Source organism: Apteryx rowi, unplaced genomic scaffold, assembly GCF_003343035.1.
Source record: "Apteryx rowi isolate R43461 unplaced genomic scaffold, aptRow1 scaffold_44, whole genome shotgun sequence".
NCBI lineage: Eukaryota > Metazoa > Chordata > Aves > Apterygiformes > Apterygidae > Apteryx > Apteryx rowi.
The window spans coordinates 586,806-610,018 of record NW_020450694.1 but is presented as its reverse complement, the minus strand read 5'-3'; the positions used below and the strand labels follow the sequence as shown (position 1 = coordinate 610,018).

The window sequence follows — 23,213 nt, the reverse complement described above, 5'->3', positions numbered from 1 at the left end:
CCTGCAAGCCCACCACCCTTGGCCTGTTGGTCCTTGACCACTCATGTTGTAGGAGAAGGATTTTGACAGGAACCTGCTGATGGTTAGGGACAGTGGTGGGCCCAGAGGAGTGGCGCTGCTGGGGCTCCTGGTGCGGGTGTGGGAAGTCAGTGCTTGGCCCTGGGGCAGGAGCAGCCCCGCAGAGGCCAGAGCAGAGCTTTCCAGCTCTTCTTGCGGCTGAGCAGTGAGGGTAGGGCTGATGGTCCACAGTGGCTGGGGAAAACCTCCAGACAGGCACTGGGGTTTCATTCCTGGCCCTGGCTGCCATCTAGGCCCCATGGGGAGCTGCAGCTCAAAACCCTCATCAACCTCCAAGGGTYCTCCTGGGTGCCAGAGCAGACCTTGAACAGTGCTGTGCTCCCCAAGCTGTCTGTGCAGCAGGGAGTTCACACTGCTGCTGGGTACTGCTCAGCTGAGTCCTAGCATGTTGGAACATCTCTCTTTTTTCTCCCCCATGCCTCACATGTCATCTAATGCCTTGCACCAGGCTGCTTGCGCTAGAAGTCTCACCTGTAGTCAGAGCATGATCTCTGTAGTCCCTGGTGGCTCGGGTGCTGGAGTGTGTTATGAAAAGGCCTAGAGACATGGGCAAGCAATTTTAGAGCCTTAGCGCAAGTTTGGTGTTAACCATGGAGCAGGTTGGTATGGAAGCAGGGGGAGGTCTCCAGTTCAGAGACCAAATAAATCCCAGGTCAGGTCATTAAGACAGAAGCAACCCAACCAGTAGAGAAGWCTGGCTGTGTGTACGTGCTGACAGTCACCAAGAGCTCCCGTGTCTCCCRTGTAACCTGAAGATAACAACTCTGGTGTCTCCTGCTAGGGCTGTGTGTGGGTTTGCTAGTATCTGCTCAGCCCTTGAAGATCTTCAGCTGGAAGGTGCTGTAATGAGATATCATCATGACTGATTGTCAATCATGCCATTGCTGTGGCGATAGAAAGTGAAGCCAGCATGTTTTCTGGTCCCAGCACGGTTAGCGCAGATGAAGTAAATTGGTGGAAAGGGAAGAAGACAGTCATTGTCTCCGTTTTTATCTGCCTTGGGACAGGAGCGTGCGCCTACCTCCAAGCGGTTTGCCTTCAAGAGTAGCCGCTGGGTAACTCTGCCTTTTTTCCCTGGCTTCCGTGATGTGACAGGCAGGAGGGAGCAGTGCTGATAGTCAAGGAGCAGTCGTGTCACCCAGCTGTGGCACCCAAGCCAGCTGGGCGCATTAGGCTCCTTGTGGGGACAGTGCAGCTCGCTGGAGTCCCTTCTGCGGATGTGGCATGCGGGGAGATGCAGGGGAGGGCCCGCATCTGGAAATCAGATCTGTGCTTCAGTGACTGCTCTGGCCTTGCTGTCTGAAAACAGCTTTGGAGTCAGGCATGGYGGGGGGAAGAGGTCAGGCTGTTGTCGTGACCTGAAGTGACTCAGCAACAGATGGGATCTTTATCCCGTTCTTTTCTTCTCAACTTTATCCTGGCAATAAAGAGCTGAGGGGCTTGCACTGACAGAAATAAGCCATCTCCCTGCTGCCCACTGAATGTCCTGGCTAGCAATCATCTTTGCTGTTCACTTGCTTTCAGAGAAGCCTGACTTCATGGATGGGTGGGATGGATGAAAACGAAGTTGTCGTGTCATTGGAACATCACTGGTATTTGCTGAGAACGTGACAAATCTTTTCTGCCCTTCAGCTTTTGCTCCTTTCCTCTCTGCAGTCCTTCCTGGGGACAGCTCATCGTGTCTCTTCTCCATTTGCCTTCGGTGACTCGCCATGCCTCTCCCTGGGCATGGAGGAGTCAAGAATGCACATAGGTTGAATGCAAAAATCCCCCAGCGACTCCAAAAAGAGCTTGCTGCTGTTAGACACCCTGCGGCCTCTTCGCTGGCCCTGCCAATTCCTGGCTGTCACGCTGTGAGCTTTGCCTTTGGGTGCTCCGGGCATTGCTGGCTTCTGCTCTTGGTCCATCCAGTTCCCCTGCCAGACAGTGCAGAGAGCTGTGTGGGCAGTGGGCAGGGGTCCTCTAGCTGGCTGTTAATGGGAGAGCTGTGGAGACCTGTGTGTTTGTCAGCTCCAGCACCACGGGGGCAGTTGCGCAGAAGTGCCCCCTGCCAGGCCCTTTCTGTCAGAGAAACCCGTCCATGGAGTCTGGCCTGATGAGGAAGTTTTCTTTTGCTTCTTGTCCCTCTGCCGCTTGTTCCCAGCCCCCTCTGTGCAGAGACGCGGTGCTGTGTCAGACGCCTCTCATCGATCCATCCGCGTCCTCTGCGGTACCTCTCGGATCTTGTTACCACTGCACACCCGCCCTGGAGGGAGAAGGCGAGACGCAGGCTGAAGGAGCCATGCTCTCAAATCTTCCCCCTCCTCCCATCGCTGCGTTATGTTCCTGTAAGGTGATTGCATTTCTAGCCGCGGCAGGGCGGAAGGGGATGGAGCCCTCGATGCCRTGTGGGGAGAAGGTCACCTTGGGCACGGCATGCAGAGCCACCCCTAGACGGACCATTCATCCAGCACCGAGCTTCCTGTTTCCATTTGAGTCAATGGAAGCTTTTGCCTCTCAAGTGGACTAGGCTGACGGCTGGAGGCGGCTCTGCTGACTGCCACTCTCAGGTTTGATCTGGGGACAGGGTGCAGATTTCTCTAGAGCAGCATCCCTGCAGGCAATGCCTTGGCCCACCCTACCTAGAAGTAGGTGAGGTTGGAGTCACTGTGGTTCTGTTTGGGATGGAAATATGCTCCCTGGTCCCACATGGTGAAGGTGGAAGGAGTCCAAGGCTTTCATGGGTGCTAGCCTTGTGCATTCTGRGGAGTGGGCATGGCTGGCATTTTGGATGCCCAGGTTTTGATTCAGCACAATCCAGAAATCCCAGTACAAGATCCCATGACTTTACCCACACAAAATTTCCATGGAGAACAAGAGGAACCCTGGAGCTTCCCAGGAAGTGCATTGCCGGGACCCCTGCATGGCATGTTTACAGTCTCTTTGCTTGTCTCCTGGACCTCTTTGCCACTGCCCTCATGGGGGGAAGCAGTGACGTGTCATTCCCTCCCCCGGGATAGCTGGAGTCCAGCAAGGAGGAAGTTTGTGTTTCCCGGACCCAAGCGCTGAGCTGGGTGAATTCTGCATCATAAATTGTGACTCTGCTTTTGCATTTTGTAGACTAGTCATGCTGCCTGGGCTCATCCCTCCTAACAGTGGTGGTCCTCAAGTTGGGTGCCTGTACCCTGCTGTTGTCACGAGTGAAGATTCAAGACGGATAAAACACCACCTCTGCAAGAGACCCCAAACTGCAAAGGGTTGGATGGTGTGAAAGTATTCGGAGGGAGGTGTCACATAAGCTTGCCCTGTTCTTAGCTCTCCCCTAGCTGTTCCCTGCTGGCCACCCCAGAGACAAGGTATTGGGCTAGATGGTCTGTCTCCTATAGTCATTGAGGATGTGTCTTCTGGGATGTTTCTTCCCACCTACCTTGTACACTTATGCAATGCCTTGGACACTTGTACGAGGGCTGGAATGAAGTGCCCATCTCTCTTTGGGCYGTGGACGGAGCCCTAGTGACCACCTTGAGGTAGACACTGGATTTCCACTGATGTGGGAGAAAGCTCAGGGGAGAGCAGGAGAGGCAGCAGGAGCACAGCATCCCATAGGGAAAGCTCATCTGCTTGGGGAGGAGAACCTGGCTGAGGGACCTGGGCAGCACTTGCCTTTTGCATTCAGCAAACTCCCCCTGCAACGCCTGCAAACACCCTGGCTGAATGCCCTGGTGGCAGCAAAGCCGTCTGAGGAGAGCGTTCGGGGAGAACGGAAAGGCAGTCCCTGCAAGGGTGCGTGGAGGTATTCCCTGCCATAACTCCATTAAACTGCCGGTCCAGTTGGCAATCAGCCAGCGTTGGAGCAGGATGGTGAATCTCTTCTACCCCCATCTCTCCCAGGCCTCTCTGCCTGTTTGCTGGTTGCTGTGGGCTGTAGCCCAGGGCTCCGGCTTGCCATCRGTGCCGTAGTGCCTCCCTGAGGCAGGTGAATGCTACACCATCCTGAGCAGGACGTGGGTCCCGGAGGCAGGGGTGTTTGCGAGCCATGGGAGCATTTTGGGAKCCTGGGGCTGGCTGCAGGTCTGGGACCCCCTGGCTCTTAATCAGAGGTTTGGGCTGTAACTGAAACAAGGAACCAGGGCCAGGAGCAGGGATCCAGCATCTGCTCCTTTGCTTTATTTGCTGGTGTGGTCTCTTGGCTRTCTGTTTTTTAAGACAGGGATGTCAGACCGTATTCCAGCTCTTGGGATATTGCACTTGTGTAATATTGCACACAATGTTGTAGTGTGCAGCAGAGTGCTCTGGGCTGGTTTGCACCGCCATGAGATACTCTCCTGTCCCTGTAGCTCCTGAGGTACAGCTGCGGTGGCTGCAGCAGCGGCAGGGGGAAGGATTTCTTGCCCAAAGTCATGCAGCCCCTTGGGAATAGAGACCTGATGTGAGACCCGCTACCCTCCCACCTAAACCATGCTGCAGCCAAGTGATGGAGACAGGCACAGCTGCGGATGTGTGTCTCATCAGCAGAGACAGCTCTGCTGGCATGGTGCTTGCTCAGGCCAGGTGAATCTGGGTATGATGTTATCTTTCGGAGGCTGACACCAGCACAGTGGAAACTGCCAGCTTTTACATACCCCCTCTTTGCTGGCCGATGGGCAGAGATTGTGAGATAGCAACATCCTGCTTTGCTCGCTGTGGGATCCGATTTGTTTTTTTAACTCATAATTTCTTGTAGCTGTGTAAGTCTAAGGGCTGTAGCAGTTGCCAGCCTGCAACTACCTCTGCTTCCAGCATCAGGAAGATGTTCACGATTCTTGGAGGTCACCTGTGTGAGGCTGAAGCCAGTTATGTCAGTAGAGCAGCAAGGTATGGGACTGTCTGGGAAGAGATCTGAACTTCCCTACAGAAGTAGGGTAATTTCTGAGCAGAAGCTCAACCCATAGCCCCCATGTGACGTGGGGAGGCCAGCAGGAGGAGAGAAGCCAGTCCTTGGAGACCTGCTCCCTCTCCTCAGATCCATTGGGCCGCAGAGCTGAGCTGCTCCTGATAATCTCCCTGTGCATCTCCTGCAGCTTCCTTCGTGTTTGATAATGATTTGTTGGGAGGGGGGAGCCGGGGAGGGAGGAACCGGAGCGTGGAAACCGCAGGGCACGTGACGCGGAGGTGAAGCCGAGGCAGCTGCAGCTTGAGACGAGGGCAGGAAGTACTTGTGCCCGCAAAGAAGCCGCACGAAGCAGCTGGTGTGCTGGGGAGTGCACCCGCACGGGCTGCCCGAGCCACTCAGCGCTCAGCTGGTGTGAACCGCGCTCGCCAGGCGCTGGCGAGAGGCGCCGGTTCCCAGCGACGGCGTTGCAGCTACGGGGATGTCCACCGCTCCTGGAAAGCTCCCTGCCAAATCCTTCTGCCCTTTGCTGATGGACAAYGATTGTTCAGAGATGAGCCAAGATCTGAGTCTGGATCTGGGCCGTTCCCAGTCATCCTGGCATATCGGGAGCTCCCCGTTGTCCTGTCTCTATTTTTGATTTATTTTATTTTTGGTCTATTTTTTCCCCTCCCGAAATGCGCTCTGTGTGGGTGCTGCTGCTTCTGGGACGATACACCAGTCACCTCGCAGCAAAACGCAGTGGCTTAGAGCAAACATTGGTGTTGGCCAATGCGCYGTGCTGCCAAGCAGGTAGCACGTGACAGACCTACCTGCACGCGTGGGCCCTGCTACCGTGGTTCCTCATCACAGGTGTGAGGACAGGACTTAACCTTCACCGCAGGCCTGTGAGGGGCATGCGTCCCCATCACACCCCTTCCCTCTTGCAGCTGGGAAGCAGGGGAGATGGAGCATCTTGCTAGAGCAATCTGAGACGCAACTGTGCTGAGTCTGGAGGGAAAAGTGCCTTCACCTGYGTCCTCTCCTGAGGCAGGAGGAGGCTCCTGCAGGTTGGAGCTCCAAGGGCAGCAGAATCCAGTGGGCCCCTTGAGCGCCAGGATCGCTGYGTCCCTCCCTGGGGACAGCAGTGGAGGTGAGAACGCTTTCCACAAGGTTTTGGGGTGCCTCACTGAAATGGCAGCATGTCTGTTTTTAGTTCATAGAAGGACAAAGACRTTTTGTGTTTATACTGGCCTCCGTCGATGCTTCGGTCAGGCCTCCTGGCCTCTGAAGAAGCAGTGAGGTTAAATTAGAGGCCTCAGCTGGTTTATTGTTGTGCTGTCTGGGTAAGCCATCTGTTACCGACACTTCAGAAACCTGATAGCTAGTGCCCAGAAATGCTGATGGCAGGCGCAGCAGCATGTGTGGCCAGGAAGAGGATGTAGTAACCCCCTCACTCGGTGTCTTCGTGCACAGGCACATTTAATGCACCATTATGTGTCTGATGCAGACTAATCTGCTCAGGAAAGCTTGTGGAGTTGAGAGGTTGAGCTATTGTCACTTTGAAAACCTGTATTAATGAGAGATGCGTGGTTCTTCCCTTTAAAATATGTCTGTTTTTAACAGGTTAGGGTTACTTTTTGGTTTCTTTTAGATGACATTTATAAATTGTAGGGCCCAACTGGTGTTCGTTACGGGTGTAACATGCATTTCATTAAGAGCAGCCTTAATAATTTTTGCAGTCCAGCCAAATTCAAGCTCGAATAATTACCGTCCACCTGGTGCCTTCATCATCACTTCTGGACGTGGTGGTGTTCACACTGGACGTGCTGCCGGGAGAGTGTTTCTGCGTTGCGAAACACCTGCCACCCAGGAGGTGGCTGCATTTCAATGGCGATGGGTTTATGCATGGACTGAAAGCAGGCTTGCGAGCCCATGCAGAGCTCTGCAGATGGAAGGGGCTTTATAAATGCTGAAGGGCATGAAACATGGTTCCAGACTGCAAGGTGCTGAAGACTCTGGCCTCAGTCCAGCAAAGCACTTAGTGCATGCTTGACCGTTCCCTTGAAATCACATGAGTTTTTCTGAGTGGTATTCAGTTGCAGTTGGCAAATCAGAATTGTCCTAGCTAACCTGGTACAGAGCCAAGTGTACGTAGAGGGCAAGCCTAGCTGAAAATCCCTGCGGGAGGCCAAGCCTGCCCTGGGCTCAGCAGGTGTCTGGTGAGCTGCGTGCTAGCCGAGTGGTCCTGAAATCCCTTCGCCACCTGGTAAACCTATGCCAAACGAAGGCAGTCTGAAATCCTTCTTTAGAATTCTGCAATTTCTCATAGCTAGTGCTGGCCTGAATATCAGATTCAGTGGATTTCTACTGAAATATTAAGAGGTCAGTACCACCGCTTCATTCTCCGTGCTCTTGCATAATAGGTTTATCTTATTTCTACTGCCATGCACCTAAGAGTCATGTCTTTTTCCCTTTCTCACTTGACTTCCTTTCCCCAGGGACCTGACCTTCCAGTGCCTCCTCTGAGTGTTGGGAAGGCTAGAAACAATCACACAGGTGGTGCTCAGTGGAATCTACAGTGTTAAATATCATGACGAGTTTTGGGGGGTTTTTTTGTTTGTTTGTTTTTTGAACAGAGTGAATAGCCTGCTGCCCCAGGGCAGGATCAGTCTATCTCAGCCAGCTGGGGTCAAGCTATAATATGAGCGAGTATGTAGCCACCAGTGCACTGTTTGTCCCCCCCACACACACACACATTGCACTGAACATTGCTAGTGGAAGGGGTGTGGGTGTTTCCTTGGAAGCTGTCCTTGATGRATCTCTCCTGGAAGGTAATTAGGGCTAAACTCCCTTTTTATCAGTTTTTTTTTTTAATTAGTCTAACATCTTTCCAAAAATCCTTCAGAGATGGGAATTTTGCAACCCTTGGCAGTCTGTTCCAGGGTGTCCTTATCCTTGCACGTTACAACACCCTATCCATCAGCGGTTAAGCGAGGCTTGGATGAGGTTTCATTTTTGAATCCCTTTAAGGGTGGATCTGGTTTTCATGTAACCAGAGGGTAATTTGGTTTCTTCCCTAAGTGGTGGTGGGGGTGGATGTAGGGCCAGCTTTTTCTTTCTGATGCAACCCGCTCATGCTGGAGGGAAGGCTCTGTGCCCAGAAACGTGACCATGTCCTGTGTAGAGCGCTGGAGGAGAGTGAATTTCCAGACAGCGTTGGGTGTTGGGTACATTGTGGCAGTGTTTATCTGACTCGGTGAAGCCAAGCAATTTGGAGGTTGGTGTCATCTTAAAGCAAAGACAGGACATGGCTGGCGGGATCTCTCCGTATGAATGGAGCAGTGAGCGTGCAGGCGTGGGAAGGTCCTCAAGCCAGAGAGGTTCAGCTCCTCGCAGGAGCACCGTCCACCTAGCCCCTCTGCTCTCCTGCTCCCTGAGCCCAAGCCCTTGCTGCTTCTGCCGCGGTCATCCAACAAGTGGGGTGCTCCCTTCGCATACACTCTGGCTGGTCCAGGGCCAGGCAGAGAGGCTCCGAGTGATTTTCCTACAGCCTCTCAGGAAGCCCGCTCTGAAGTCAAGTCCCGCAAGATTTAGGCAGGCACCCGAGTCACGCAGTGCCTTCCTGCTGGCCATCCCTCCGTAGTCCTGTGGATGCTTGGGGCAGGCTCAGTTCAGAGGACTGCGAGGCTCCTCGTGGCCGCCAGGCAGGAGGAGGTGACCGGGCAAAGGAGAAACCTCTCTGCCAGCCCGGGTGAGGGCAGGGGCCTGCCCTCATGCACCTCCCAGGTGAAGGCAGCACCCAGGTGACTGAGGACAGCAACGCGAGTGAGTTCAGTGCAATGCTCTGGCCTTGTGCCAGCCTCCGAGCAGTGCCGTGCGAAGGCAAGGCATGCCACGGAGAGGCGTTCGCCTGCGCGGCTGGATGCAGCCCACAGTGTACTAGGTCCAGGCCTTTCCCCTGGGTGGAGATAAGCTTGGGAGGCTGTGGCGCTTTGGCTGTGAAGGGCACAACCTGTTTGCAAAGCCATGGCACAGCTCGGGGTGCAGCGTGACACCACGTGAGCAGAAGCTGAGACCGTTGCCGGTTGCAGGTGAGGCTCAGGCCGGATGGGCTTTGCTGCCTCTCTCACAGAGCCTCTCCTGGCTCCTGCCAAAGAGGTGCCGTCTGCACGCAGCCCCAGGGAAGCTGGAGGGTGGCCAGCATGCTCCAGGCCTCAGTTACCATCTGGTGCTCATCTGTCCAAGCTTGCTGGTAGTCCCCACTCTGAGACGTCAAGTCTCTTGGACCCATGGGATGCAGAGAGCTGCCCTCTACTTCTGCTGTTGCTGCGGCACCAAGTCCTCCCTCCTCCTGCCCCTGTCCGCACAGGTGGGGACCACTTTCTGCCTTCTGCCGTGACTGTGAAGAGATGTGGTTTTCCCCAGTGAGCGGTTGCTTATCTTTAGAGGGTTCAGCCTAGACCTGGCACCCGTTCCTCTGCCCTGATGCATATATGGCCTGCAGTGCTGTAGGCCCACAGCGCTCCATGGCCCCACCAGATGGTCTCTTCCCTGCGCCTTGGAGGTCTTTCACCACTTCTCTGCACTGGAGCTTCCCTCTCTGTTGGTCCTTCTTGGTGCCTGGCCTCCTCCTCCTCAGCTGCACAAGAGGGAAGAGCAAAGCAGCCCACCAAAGGAGCCTTCTTCTGCGAGGGTCAGATCAGCCCTCGTGTGCCCTGCAGTGTGGGCGAGTTCCCAGCTCCGTGCTGGCCAGGGTGGTACATGTGGGCGTTATGATGGACCCCAAACCACCGCTCACCTGGGGGAGCTCACTGATGCTGAGAGCGACAGAGCTGTGACTTGACTTTCCATTTCAAGCATGTGCTCTCCAGTTGTTCTCCACTGCACGCATGGAGAACCTCTGCCATATTTTCAGCTGGCCTCCATTTGTCTACCTTCTCCTTTTGAATTTCCACTCCCTCCTCAAGGCTGGCTGCCAGTTCCCCCCACCCGCCTGCCCTGGGGGGACCAGGCTCCCCCACACAGCGCTCCCTGCCAGGGACTCTGCTCTCCCCAAGTAAACGCAGGCGCTGGCGAGCAGATCCAAGTGCGTGGGATCAGCAGTCCTTGGCACTTGCTACAGCAATCGTGGTCGGAGCAGGCTGTGGAGGAGGGGGGGAAAAAAAAAGAAGGTTGCCCAAGCTTGCAAGGGCATGGAGACTGCAGCAGGGCACTGGGTTTCCTGTTTACCTCTGGGAGGGCGGCTGGTGGTTGCTGAGATGTCTGTGTTTTACTTGTGGCTCTTGCAAGCTGAGGTGGAAATACTTCTGGCCTGGGGTTTGGTTTATTGTCTGGAGTAGTCCGTCTGGCCCTGGAGGCGGTAGGACAGGGCAGCACTGCGGCGGGAGGGATGGGAGCGTGGCATTGCGGTGGGCTCGGAGGAGACCTGGAAGCAGGCACCGCAGAGGCGTGCTTGAACCAAAGGGGCATGGGCTGGTTCAGGGAAGCAGCGTGTCAGTGCTTGCTTGATTGGGATGGTGGCATTTGCGCTTGCCGCGCTTCCTGCTGAAGAGTCATTTCCTTCCATGGTACAGAGAYGCTGGAAGGTATCTGAGTCACTAGAGATAGTGGAGCTAGAGAGAGCTGATCCACAGCAGATCAGTGTGGTGTGAAGAGGGCTGCATCAACCAAGCCCTAAACCACCTTCTTCCCAGCACRCACAGGCGTGTTTGGGAGGATGAGAGCGCCGAGCAAGCAACTGCAAGCATGCGTGGGCTGGTGCTTTTTGCCCTGCTAGCTCCAGGTGCAYGGTGTCCTCCCAGGGACTGCTTTTGGCCATATGAATTCCCTGCATGTTCCTGCCTTTGAGAACCTCCTCGTTTGCTCCGGGATTTTCTCCATAGCGTGGATTTTAGGCATGCGGTTTGCAATGACAGCTCTATCTCCACTAACCCGCGGGCGCTCTTTGCAGCAAGAAGCAAATGCAGGGCATAGTTAGCACACTACAGTATCTCCCAGTGGAGATGAGACGCTTTAGGTCTGGTGCGAAGGAAGGCCATTACTGTTCTGGCACCTTCTTTCCACTGAGAGACAGCACATACTTATTGGTTATCGCCTGGTAAACTACTGTGAAAACCCAGCTGGCAGCTCTTTCCAACTGATTTTGTCAAGCGATGTGTCCTTTAAAGACAGGAATAGTCTTCAGCCCTGCTGTGCATGTCATGGATGCAAAGACTGTAACTTCTGAATGCTGTAATACACTTTTTTAGGGATAAAATAACATGCCCTTTCACTAAGGATGTAAGCACATGGACAGATTATGACAGGGCAAGCGCRTGTTTGAATGTCCAGCCAGTTACTTTCCACAGGGTAGGTGATGCCTTACAAAGTCACACCCTTGCTTGTTTTAGGGAACTTGTCTGYCTGCCCTTTACAGTCCCAAGGAACTGGATCTTTCTGTGCACTTGCCCTTATTTGCAGAGTTTTGAGGGTTATTGCAATGATCCAGACTAGTTATGTCCCGGGTCAGGCAAGTGAGTGGGTTGCAACCGTCTCTGGATGCAAATTTACTGTGCTGCACAGTATATCCTGTCAAAAGGTAGAAGACCATCCAGGTTTTGGTGTGTTTCTCCTCTTCACACATTTGGTGCATGTGCAGAGTGTGCAAATCACAGCACAGAAGTGGTTTTAAAACGAGTATCTATAGTCCAGAGGCTGCTGTGACTCCGCTTCCCCAGCAGAGAGAGTTTGGTTTAAAGAGGATCCCACTTTTCTCATGTAATGTTTATGACAAGTCTCCCCAAAGTCGTGCCAAATTTCTGGGCTTGCCACTGTATTTGTTTGGAGCGAGTGTCGTTGCTCACGATCCGGCTCAGAGCCGCCAGCCTCTGCCGTCGTTGATGAGCAGGTCGCATTTCTGCYGAGCGTTAAACTGCAGTAAATTGAAATGAAGGGCAAGTCGATCCACAGCGACTGCAGTAAGTGGAGTTTAATTGGGATGAATTACACGCCAGGTTTGCAGTAATCTCCATCCCACATTGCTCAGAAGCATCATCTGCTTTGGAAACGTGACTCAGAAATGTTGTTGTTTGATTCCCCCGAGCTTTTCAGAAACTTTATTTTTCCAGGAAGCAAAGATTCTTGGGGGTTTGGGTTTTTTTTGTTGTTGTTGCTGTTGTTGTTTTCTCTTTGTTTTATGGTAATGAGAATCCTTTCCCAGAATTTCCCCTGGGGAGGGAGGCGAGCGGGCCGCGAGACGTTCCCCTACCGCCTCCTCCTCAGCTCCCTCTCGTCTCTCTGCCTTTAGCGTCCTGGCACGCTCTGACCTGGAGCGCTCGCGGCCTCCCCGAGCCAAGGAGCTYGCGGCGCCGAGGTGGCCGGCGCGGAGCTAGCTGCTGTTTGTCGGCCGGAGCTGCGGCCGCGGATTTACAACCTCGCGCTCTCCCTTCGCCTGTCTCCAGGCGCATCCGCCGCCGTGCCGGCGGTGCTCATCCCGGCCAGCCCTATGGAAACTGCACCAAAATTTTGGGTGGAAGTGGGGAGAGGGGAGCAAGGGGCGCCGTYTGGTTGTGCGAAGCAGGAATCCAGGCAGGTTCAGTGTCTAACTTGAATTTGGAAAGGAACGGACCTCAAATCCATGGCGCTTGTAAGGCGCGGGAGCTGCAAACGGGACGTCCCGTAGCCGGGCCGAAGGTTTCTCCTCAGGAGAGAGGCTTTCTTAACAGATGCTGCTCTCTTGAAAGGCAAAAAAAAAAAAAAAAAAAAAAAAAAAAAAAAAAAAAAAAAAAAGCACAGCTTACAGATGTCTGTTGGTGGGAGGAAGAGGAAAGCGTTGGGCATGTAGCCAAAGAGCTCAGAAACTCGCCGTCGCCGTAGCTCTGCCCCGCGCGCTCTGTTGCCTCTGAGCCTCGGCTGGTCCCCGCTGAGCGGCACTTTGCTGGTGGGGCTGAGAAGCCCTCGCGCCGGTGGCCTCCCGGCTGTGGGCGCTCGGGTGTCTGCTGCTGAGCGCCCCAGCTTGCAGTCCCTCCCGCGTGGAAGGACCAGAGCGTTTTCTGCTGGGCTTGCACGGCGTTGCGGGCGCGGGCAGGGTCGGGAGGGTGAGAGGCGCCGAGCTGGAGGCGGTGCGGTGGTGGAAGCTGGGCGCCGGGGCGCTCCGCGGCACGTCCCCCGGAGCTCGTAGCCCACGCCGCTCGGTGCAGCCTGCCTTTCATGCTCGCGCTGGAGCAGGCGGTCTTGAGCTGTCGCGTGTCCTGGCTGGGGATCGCCGTGGAGGAAAGACCCGACCATTCTTTGGGGGACGCACGGGTGAATAAGCAYGGTGGTGGCAGGCGAGGTTTTCTAGGGAACTGATAAGAAGTGGTAAGAAGTGATAAGAGCTCACAGGCTCATGTGCAYGCTGTCACCCGGACACGGTGAGAGAGATGCGCGAGATAAGCGGTGAGGTCTCCGGTTTGTTCTGAAAGCGTGATTTGGGGCTCCTGAAATGCTTCTCGTCGGAAGTGAGAAGTGCGGGTGACTTTTCTGGTCGAAGGGCCGTACGCAGGGCGGATGGTCTGTGGCCGCATGCAGCCGCGTTGAACACAGCGCTCGCTGTGCGGTGCCAGAGCGCTGTGTGCGGCTCCCCCGGTCAGCCCGAGTCGCTGCGTTTGGTGGAGGGCAGGAGAGGACCGGAAGGCTACTGGGGTGGTTCACTTCTGGCCAGGCAGAGCCCTGAGCGTAGTAAGTCCTCCCGAAGGCACCCTCGGCTGCCCTGACCTCGCAGTGCGGTGCCCGCAGCCCCCAGGCCTGGCAGAGGGTGGCAGGGCTGCCCCATGGGCTCGGCGTCCATCCGTCCATCCTCGCTCTCCAGCAGCACCAGGGAAGCCATTCTTGGGCCGAGCTGTGCAGAGCTCAGTACCCCGTTGACGTAGGCATGCCTGGCATCACGTATCGGGTGGTAATTCAGCTCTTCARTGATTGCAACAGTGCTATCCGTGGCCTCCCTTCTCCTCTAATGATGGAGAGGTCCCTGGGTGTTTCAGCATCTCTGACTTTAATGAAGAGTGAAAATGGTGAGGTGCTGCCTAGCTGGAGAGGCCAGTCTAGCCTACACTGCCGTTTGCTAGGCCAAGGCAGGGGATGGGTTCTCCCTCTCATGCTGTGGAAGACTAAGCTGATGTTAATTAGTGACCTCTTGGTGCCCCTGTGAGTCGGATCAGGTTAAAGCCTCTCCTCCCGTCAGAGCTGGGGAAACTGTGGTTTTGGGTAGCAATGCGGCAAGGCTGGACTCGGGCAGCGAGGCGGGAATCGCCCGGGGCTCGGTACTCTGTGGCTGCCAGCTCTGCGCTTGGTCCTCCGTGCGTCACGGCGGCGTGCGGCCAACCCCTGCTGTACTCCCTGGCTCAGCGCCTCTGGGTTTTGAGACCATCTGTGCTGCTGGGGTCGATGGGGACCACAGCCTGAGGCTGATGGTGCCCCGGCTCAGCAAGGTGCTGTAATCCAAGCTTCTTGTCCCATCACAGCAGTCCCCAGTGTGATCTCTGTCTGCCCCATGCCCAGAGATCAGGCCATGTCCATCTGTCCCTTCTCAGGTGTATCTGTCCCTGTTTCACCATCCCTTTCCCTGTGCTCTGGATGTGACTGTCTGGTTGTGCAGTTCCTAGGGTAGGACACAGAGCCTTGGTTACCCCATTCTCGGAGTCCTTCAGGCCCTGTTTAGATCCTTTGCAGACCTTCCCCTGAGCTCAGACAGGGATATTATCCCTATTTGCAGGCAGGCCACAGAGCAGCCAAATGTTTTGCACAACATTTGCATATGAACAGTCTGTGGCAGAACAAGGGGATCTACTCCACTCTCGCACATCCCCAGCTAGTGTCTGCACTGCAAGGCTGTCCTCTGCTTRCTCTCCAAGTCCCCTCCTTTCACCTTGTCTCACCTTCTTCTGTGCRTTTAGGAACTTAAGACTTTCATCTTCACAGGAGTTTCAGGCCATTCACTAACTCTCCTTTCCTTCTCCCTTTATCTCTTAGTGGATATTCGTGAAATCAAAGAGATTCGTCCAGGAAAGAATTCACGTGACTTTGACCGGTACCAGGAGGATCCATGTTTCCGACCAGACCAGTCGCACTGTTTCGTTGTCCTCTATGGCATGGAATTCAGGCTGAAGACCCTCAGCTTGCAAGGTAAAGCACTTGCTCACGGCCCCGGGGCTGTGCCAGCGAGGGCAGAACAGGCCATCGTCACCACAGTACCCGAACTTCGCTTGCATCCTTCCAGGAGTGAGGGAAGCATATCCCTGGGCAGATGTTTTCAGCATGCTCAAGGGTTGTCTTTGGAAGAAGTGACACTGTTTCACTGATGCTCATGCTGATCTAGTTAAGCCAGTTAACTCACCTGGTAAAACCAAAAGCTCAAAACCCTCTAGTTCAAATGTGTGCTTGAAATAAATTGTGTCATCTCAGCTCGGCATGATAGCGTTCATCAGCTGAGTTGTGGTAACCAGCTGTGCACATGAAGTGATAAAAGCCCACTTGTTTCTACTTTGCAATTCTGAGCAAGAAAACACTGCCAGTTACTGCTGGTGACAAATGGTAACTCTCAAAGTTGCAGTAACTCTGATGTGTTGTTTCAATTTTCCTGAACATCTTGTTGGTTGACTTAGGCTGGACTGGGAGCAGCCAGTCTTGCCTTCTGCTGTTGATGAGCAGAGGTCTGTGCTGTTGAGTTACCTCCTGTCTGGGATGGGTGGAAGACTGGTTCATAATCACTTGCTGTAGTTCAGCTGATGGATAATAACTTGTTCCACTAACAGTGCTCAATCTTGTGTCYTGTTTAAACAAACCCTGATGGAGGCAGTCACACTGAATGTCCATGGCAAATCTGCCTAATGCTTGCTGCAGCACACASGGATAGCGATAGCACTTCTGCCTTTGGAAAGGATGCAGCTGGTAACGGAGAGATTAAGGGGGAGTTGGCACACATTCCCAAGGAGTTCCTGACCTGTCACCCAGGGCAGCCTGAGCATTACTCCTTGGGGACAAGGATAACACCCTAGTGCTCAGGAGCTGAATGGTGCAAAGTGTGAAATGTGGAGGGGATGGCGTCCAGCCAGCTGTGTGCGTCCTGGGGGACATCTGCAGAAGCTCAGCAGGGAGAGGAGCCGACTGGAGAAACTCTGCAAGGAGAGTTCCCGTCTGACAGCAGCTCCCTCCCGTGGGATGGGGGAACGGATCCCCGGCATTGGGGGTAGCCTCAAGAGGTTTGGGATAGTGAACGTCTATGTCCCTTCCTCTCATTTCTCCTCTTTCTTCTTTCCACAGCCACCTCCGAGGACGAGGTCAACATGTGGATCAAAGGGCTGAACTGGCTGGTGGCAGACACTTTAAAGGCTGCCACCCCGCTGCAGATTGAAAGGTGAGAAACTTGTCCGTGTGCGGGGGAGTGAGAGGCCCAGGCTAAGGGAACCGAGCAGGCAGCTTCTCAGCAGGGTCCTTCTGCCCTTGTTCTGGGCTTGGATTTTTATCCCAGTGAGCCTCCACTCACTCTCAGGCAGAGATAGTTTCGCTGGGGTGCAGGTTGTCTGCGTGAAAATACGGCAGGCTGCCCTGGAAGGGGAACGGAGCCAGGTTTTCTGGTGGGAAGGGGGCTGTGTGAGCAGGTGGTGAGACATCAAGCGTCTTCTGGCCGTAACAGTGAGCAGAATGGACCTGTTGTTGAGAAGTTAAGGCTAAGTGTGTGYGTGTTTGTGCCTTTCCTTTTAGATGGCTCCGGAAGCAGTTCTACTCGCTGGATCGTAACCGGGAAGACAGGTAAAAAGAGAGAGAAACTCTCACTTGCACAGACTTAAAGMAGCAAGGCCCGTTTTACCTGGTGCCAAAGCCTCAATATTTAAGAGGGCCTAGAAACACCTTTAAAAGCGCCCCCTCCCCCCAGCATAACATATTTGTGGCCCATTCTGACTGTACTGAGCTGCAGAGTCTTCCAGCTACGACTGTCGCGTGCGCAGAGCTGTCCTGCCCTTGTCCCGGGTACGGAGAGTCATGGSGAGACTTGCCTACCTGGACTCAGGTGCTGAATAAGTCCCCTGGTTTGTACTGCTTCCAGGTGAGGGTTTGAGCTAGAAAGGTTTCCCTTTGACTTAAAAATCCAAAGCAGAGGCTTCTTTTGAGTTTTTTATATTTTTAGTTTTCATTTCCAAGAAACCTTAACCGAATCCTTTCCTGGCTGGTTTTCACTGAATTAAAACATCAAAACAATCATCATCATTGTTTCCCTGACCTGTTTCTCTGCTGTTTGGACCCAGTAACACCTTGAGACCCAGTAGCTTTGAAGCACCTTCACGCCCCAACTGGCATCACCAAAGGAAACAAATATGAAAGAGCCAACAGACAGCTCTGGCCACCCGGTTTGCGGCTAAACTGGATTGTGCCTGTTACTCGCCACCCCATGCCACCCCGTTTGCTTTATTCTCCTCCTCTGAGGTCTGTGAAGCTGTGGATCTTTGCACTGCTTGATTTCTAGGTTGGTGGGTTGCAGCAGGGCCACTGCCCATGGGGTTCTTGGGTGAATATCTAGTGATATCCTAGTAGATGAAATGTCATGCTTGGACCCATCACGAGGAGAATCAGGTCAATCCAGGGGGAGATCGGGGAAGGGGACATAGGCCCTGTTGTGGAGCTGACTTTCAGCTCCCTGCTTGCGCTCCCCCTGCGCCTGCAGTCTGCTTTGCCTACGGCACGTGGTGGCGGGCAGTCTTCTGCTCTCAAGGTGCTGTTGTTTGCCTCCTTTTGTCACTGGGACACGATTTTCCCCTGTGATGTTAACCGAGCGTGTTAACCTTTTGGTATTGATTTCCATGCTTCTCAGCTCCCCCGAGAGGGCAGGCCCGCTCGGGAGAGGGGAGAGCAGAGGGAAGAGCTGGAGACGTCGCGGATACAGCAGCACATGCCCTCCGGTGACGCTGGAGCACCTGGGCTCCATCTGCTCCCTTTATTTGCCTAGGCTGGGCTTACTGCCCTGGCAACGGAGCACCTGGCGGATCRCTGTATTCCAAAGGAGCTTCCATTTTGCCTCTTCCCTGGTATTAATCTAGCAGTGCTAACGATTTCCACGTTTCGCCCTGAGCCCTGGAGTGCTCCAGGTCCTTGCAGGAAGCTCCTGCCCAGAACCTTTTCGTAGCTGCGCTCGTGAACCTGGCTCTCCGCGGCGGGGGCTCGTGGCTGGGGGAACCATGGGCAAGTTTGCACCGCGGTCAGACAGGTCTGTCCTGCGGATAAGCTGGCCAAAGTAACAGCTCGGTAGTCAGCCGGGAGCGGTGAAGAGAGCCGGTCCTCTCGTCCTGCTTTGCTTCGTATTGCCGTGTTTCTGCCTCCCTTCCAGACTTTGCGTGCTGCCCTGTGCCAGCCAGGACAGACAGAAAAGCCTGCTGTGGGGCAGCCTGGGGTTAAATTAAACCTGCCCAAAACTCGGAGCAGAGCAGAGTGGGAGAGGAAGTGTTTTGCATTGTGGAAATCTCTGTGCATTGGGCATTTTCACCTAAGAAATGCCCTTGGGAATCCTCGTTGGGATTTCCCCTTGGGAACTGCTGGGGCCTCATCTCTCCTGCTCTCTTCCCAGGGGAGCTTGAGTTTAAATTTACCGGAGAGGTGTCTGGAGGTGTTAGGTGGTGTGTGATGATGTGCAGAGGCTGTGCAGACCTCTCTAGACGAAGGCCCCATCTGTCCTGCTTAGCTGTAAGCAAAGAACTGACGTGGCCAAAATTAGGATCCGATTTCCCTTGTCGGTGGAGAGGGAGTGTTTTGGAGGGGCCCCTCTCCTTCCCGTTGCCTGTAGAGGCATGTGGGTGGCTGTGATCAAGGCTTGAATGAACATGGGCTTTATGTCCACTCCAGAGCTGCCTCCGAGTGCCAGAAATCGGACGCCGTGACCCACCCAGTCCCTCCCAGGTTCGCCCGCGCAGTGATTTGCGCCGCGGCGTGGTGAGAGCGGGCCTTGGTGCATTGGGGTTTTGCGGAGGAGGGGTTAGTCCTCGCCGAGGTAGGAAGGGAGCGAGAGTGGGGCCTTTAATGTGTTGCAGCTGCTCCGCATATGCCAGACGCCTTTCGAATCAAGGCTGGGTTTTCCTGCGTCGTAACGCTCGGCGCTGGTTGCCTTCGACAGCCGGGCGCGAGGGGGAAGCGAGCAGGAGCGCAGCTCGTTGGCTCCTTTAGGCAGAGCCCGCGTTCCCCGCGGGCGGATCCGGCTCGGTCTGTAGGAGGTGACCTGTCCCATCGCTCCGGATGGGAACGCCGGTTCATGCGTCACGGACCCCCTGTGTCCAAAAATCGGATTTCTGCGTGTTCGGCAGTGGAGGAGGCTGAGGCGGGTGCGGGAATGGCTGCGTGAGGGTTTGGAGCGTGACTGCGAGAGAAGGGGGAAAAGTTGGTCCTTATTTTTTCTCATCCGGTTAGAGAGTAAAGCTACTGAAATGCCTTTATGGCAGGGCAAAAGAGACYGAATGTGCAGACTCGTCTGCCTGAGGTAGGTTCAGCAGAGCTGACAGCCAGCCTGGTGTGTTTCTCCTGTTGTTTTCTTATTTTTATATCACCTTTCTATTAGCATTTGGAGTTAAGGCAGCAAAATACAGTGTATTCCCTAGCTGCCAGTCAAGGGGAGAGGATTAAATGCAAACCATTTAACTGACAGAACTGCTGTTCCAGCCCAAAGTGCAAAAAGTGCAAAATATAAATGCCACAGCATAGAGAGGGAACACGGAAAGATTTTAGGTCTCTCTGTTTTACAAGCAACCGTGTGTTTCCTGTGAAACAGGGGCAGAAGTTAAGGGCTCTTGGATGAAATCTTCGCCCTTACGAGGCGTTTCAGCATTCACTTCGGTGTCACTGGGGCTTTTTGCTTTTGCTTTGGAGCCTGGAAATGGATTTGAAAAGGGAATAGTGAGTTGTGATTTAAAAAAAAAACAAAAAAAACGCTTCTCTTACAAATCATCAGCAACCTTGGTGCTTGCCAGAATAGCAGGTTTTTGGAAGCGGCAGGCGCTATTCCCCATTCCTGCCCTGTGCGGGGTCCAAGTCCGGCCGAGCCCCGTGCTTCGGTGGGGCTCGTCGCTGGCGTTGGCGGGCGCCGCGCGCCTACCGCACCGGCACACACACAGGTGTGGGCTGTTTTCCCTGGCTGCTAGGCCTCCGGGTGTTTGTTTTTTCAAGGGAAGTTAGGTGGAAGGAGGATAACAGGATGCTATTCTTTTCCAAACTGCTCCAGAGGAAAGTGTTTCACCTCGGGCTCGGAAAGCTGCCCGTGCCCGGGAGCAGAAGTACAGCGGGGGGGGGGGGACGGGATGTGGGGAACGTTTCCATCCCCTCCGAGATGGCTGGATCTGTCCTTCGGCCTGTTTGCCATGAGACCTTTTAAAAAAAAAAAAAAAAAAAAAAAAAAAACCTTCCGTAGAAGGGGTTAGTTTATTTTTTTACTTTCTCGTCTTAAAATAGTAGCAAGCTGTTTAGCCAAGGTCTTGAGCACTTTAATATTATTAATAACACAGTAAATAAAATTGTTCCGTACCCTGCCCTCCTACCAGAAGCAGAGAGGGAAATGCTGACCATAGCTTTTGGAGGGATTGCTGTTTTCCACTTCTTAGTGCCGTCACGTCGACCAGCAGCGCGTGGCACAACACCTCCCTCGGGCTGCAGACCTCTTTCCCAGCGCTTACCGGCCCCTGTGAGAACGTGACAGCAGGGTCATGGTTCGAGGCCGTTGTGAAGCTGCAGCAGAACGTGGCCTGGGAGCTGCCGCCGCCCCGGCTCGGCGTGGGAGATGCCGTCTCTGCCGTTCTTGTGTCACCAGCCGAGTCCCCTGGGACCGCAGGGCTGATYCCAGCCTGCCTGGCTTGTGACATGCTGCTCCTGAAGCACGGCTCCTGCACCGTGCTCGTTTCTGTTCCTGTTAATGTCCAAGCCTCGTACATCCGCAGAGCTCAGTCCTTCCTTGGGCTGTGAAACAGCCCGGTGAAACTGGAGTGAGTTGTGCAGTGCTCTGCGCTGGCTCCAGGGGTTCCCTCGCATGATCCGCACCTAGCAGAGTGTGCGGAGCCGGGAGGAGAAGGGCTGGCTGCAGCCGCTGCGGTCACCGCCGAGGTCTCTCCCCGTGAGTGCGAGCTGCCCGGCTGGTCCAGGTGGGGCACCGAATTTGGTGCCCGTTGCATTTTCCCTGGCGCATGTCTAGCCCACGTGGTGTGAGCTGGCATGGTGGTGCTCTGCCCCCGTCTCCTCCTGTTGGGGTTATGCTGCAATGCCGTGGGGTTCCCACACCCCGGGCACTTCTCCCCCAGCCCCGTTTCCTTCCTTCTCCAGACCATGGCCTCTCTGGGAAGAAAACCCTGTAGGCCAGGGCAGAGACAGGAGCTGAAGAAGTGGGTAGAAGCACTGAGATAGTTGTCCCAGCTGGTCTTTTGGGGGCCCTGGGCGTCCGTCAGGGATCCCACAAGAGCTGTTGCACGCTACGGTCCTTGACATGTGAGGGCATGTCCCATAAGCCACCTTCTCCTCCCTGCTTTGCAATCCTGTCTCGTTCCCCCGTGTCACTCGCTTTCCCTGTCACCCAGGGCCCCGGCAGCCGCATGCTCTTGCTCGGACCTGCCCGCTCTCCGGACCGCCCAGCAGCCTGCAAATAGCTGTGCAAAACAGTGGTTCATCCGTTGGAGGAGGTGCAAGGCAGGCTCTCCTTCCCGAAAAGCTTTGCCTGAGCTGCAAGGGGCGACTCTTTCTGCTGGGGAGGAAAATACTTGAGCTGTTGCTCATGCTGAGACTGTTGCTGGCTTTGTAGCTCACGTAACCATGCAGAGAGGCAGGAGAGGCTGGGACCATGTGCCAACCCTTTTTTTTTTTTGGTCCCGTTGGTGAGTAGAAGCAAGTTGCCTGAATGGTCCCAAAGTGGCTGGGTGCCGGCACAGGAGGCGGCACGGGAGCCAGAGCCAGACTCCTCTTCCGGGCTCCTGACACGGGAGCCCTCGCCGTGCTGCGGCGCGGTGGTGTGAACGTGACGGCATCCCGTTCCCCTGCGCGGACGGCGCGGCTTGGCGGTACAACGGTGCTCTGTGCCAGCCGCTGCCGGGGGGCCTCATCTCCGCAGTGCCTGGCACCGGTTTCTCTCTCTCTTTGGGGTTCCCTGCATCCCTCCTCCTCCTCCTCAGTTAAAACTGATGCGCACCGCGTCATCCGTGGTGTGCTTATTTGGGCCCAGGGCTGTGAGGGTCCTGGTGTCAGACCCCCCGTGTCCTCTGCAGGAGGGGGCGGCAGCCTGCAGAGTCCTGGACTCCCATCGGGGCGGGGGCAAAAGCAGCATCTGTGATTGCTGGGGCGGACTCGGAGGCCTAGTTTTTAAGGTGGGGGTTGCCAGGAGGTTATTGCATGCAGACGTCTCAGCTGTTTAAAGCCTACGGTCAGGAGGCATCCCCGTACTTCCTCCCACYGAGTGCAGCTGGACAAGACGTGGCCAGGCTGTGTCTGTGGCTGGAGATGCTGAAAACAGGGTTTTTTTTTTTATCTCTTTAGGATAAAATTAGCCTGGCCCAAACTGCTTGCAAAGTCTGCCCACTTCCAGCTCCCTCCCCATGTCAGAAAATGGGTTTTGGAAAGGATTCAGTCACCCAGCTTCCACGCTGGGGCCCAAATACCTTAAAAAAGCTGGTGCTCCCAGCTCTGCTCCCCACGCAGGACATGGGTACAACATGTATCTAAGCGGGAAATGTTCTGTTTTGCCCTGGGTCGCAGCGACTGTGTCCTTCYGGGGATGCGCGTCCGTCCTCGTGTTTCACCGCCGATGCCGCTTGGGGCATGGCTGCTCTTCGCACGCAGTGCCCACGCGCCGGGGGAGACCTTTCAGTCCCACAGCTCCTGAACGTTTGCCCTCTTTCCCCTGCCGAGCCAGGATTTCTGCCAAGGACCTGAAGAGCATGCTGTCTCAGGTCAACTACCGGGTCCCCAACATGAGGTTCCTGCGGGAGAGACTGACGGTGAGTCTGCAGCCCCTTCCCTCTCCTCATTTGCGCCGGGGCCCTCAGCAGCCTGCCGCCTGCGTTGAAGCAGAAGCTCGCGGTGCCTGAACTCCCACGGCGCGCCTGCGCGCTGCGGAGGCTCCCAGCCTCTCCGGGGAGGGCCCCCCCCCACCGCCGTCTCCGAAGAGGTGCCAGCTCCCACTGGGCGCCGCACCCCGGCCCGCCTGCGGCCGGCACCCCTTGCTCCCGCGCCCGCCTCCCCCGCTCCTGCCCGCCGGGCGCCCGGGCCCCCAGCGGAGCCTTGAGGACGGTAAGGGGCAGAGGTGGGAGCGACTGAGCAACGTCCGCACGAGGTTGAA

At 55.2% G+C, this 23,213-nt stretch overlaps 1 protein-coding gene across 2 annotated transcripts in view; it reads left to right on the top strand.

Annotated features, from left to right (window-relative positions):
- Positions 1–14,896: 14,896 nt before the first annotated feature.
- Positions 14,897–23,213, top strand: part of PLCG1 (phospholipase C gamma 1) — a 31,006-nt gene continuing 22,689 nt past the window's right edge. For both annotated transcript variants that reach the window (XM_026076842.1, XM_026076841.1), the window contains exons 1-4: positions 14,897–15,049; positions 16,187–16,280; positions 16,628–16,675; positions 22,788–22,872. In XM_026076842.1, coding sequence (XP_025932627.1) covers positions 15,016–15,049; positions 16,187–16,280; positions 16,628–16,675; positions 22,788–22,872 — 261 coding nt within the window. In that variant the 5' untranslated portion in view covers positions 14,897–15,015. The remainder of the gene's footprint in view (positions 15,050–16,186; positions 16,281–16,627; positions 16,676–22,787; positions 22,873–23,213) is intronic.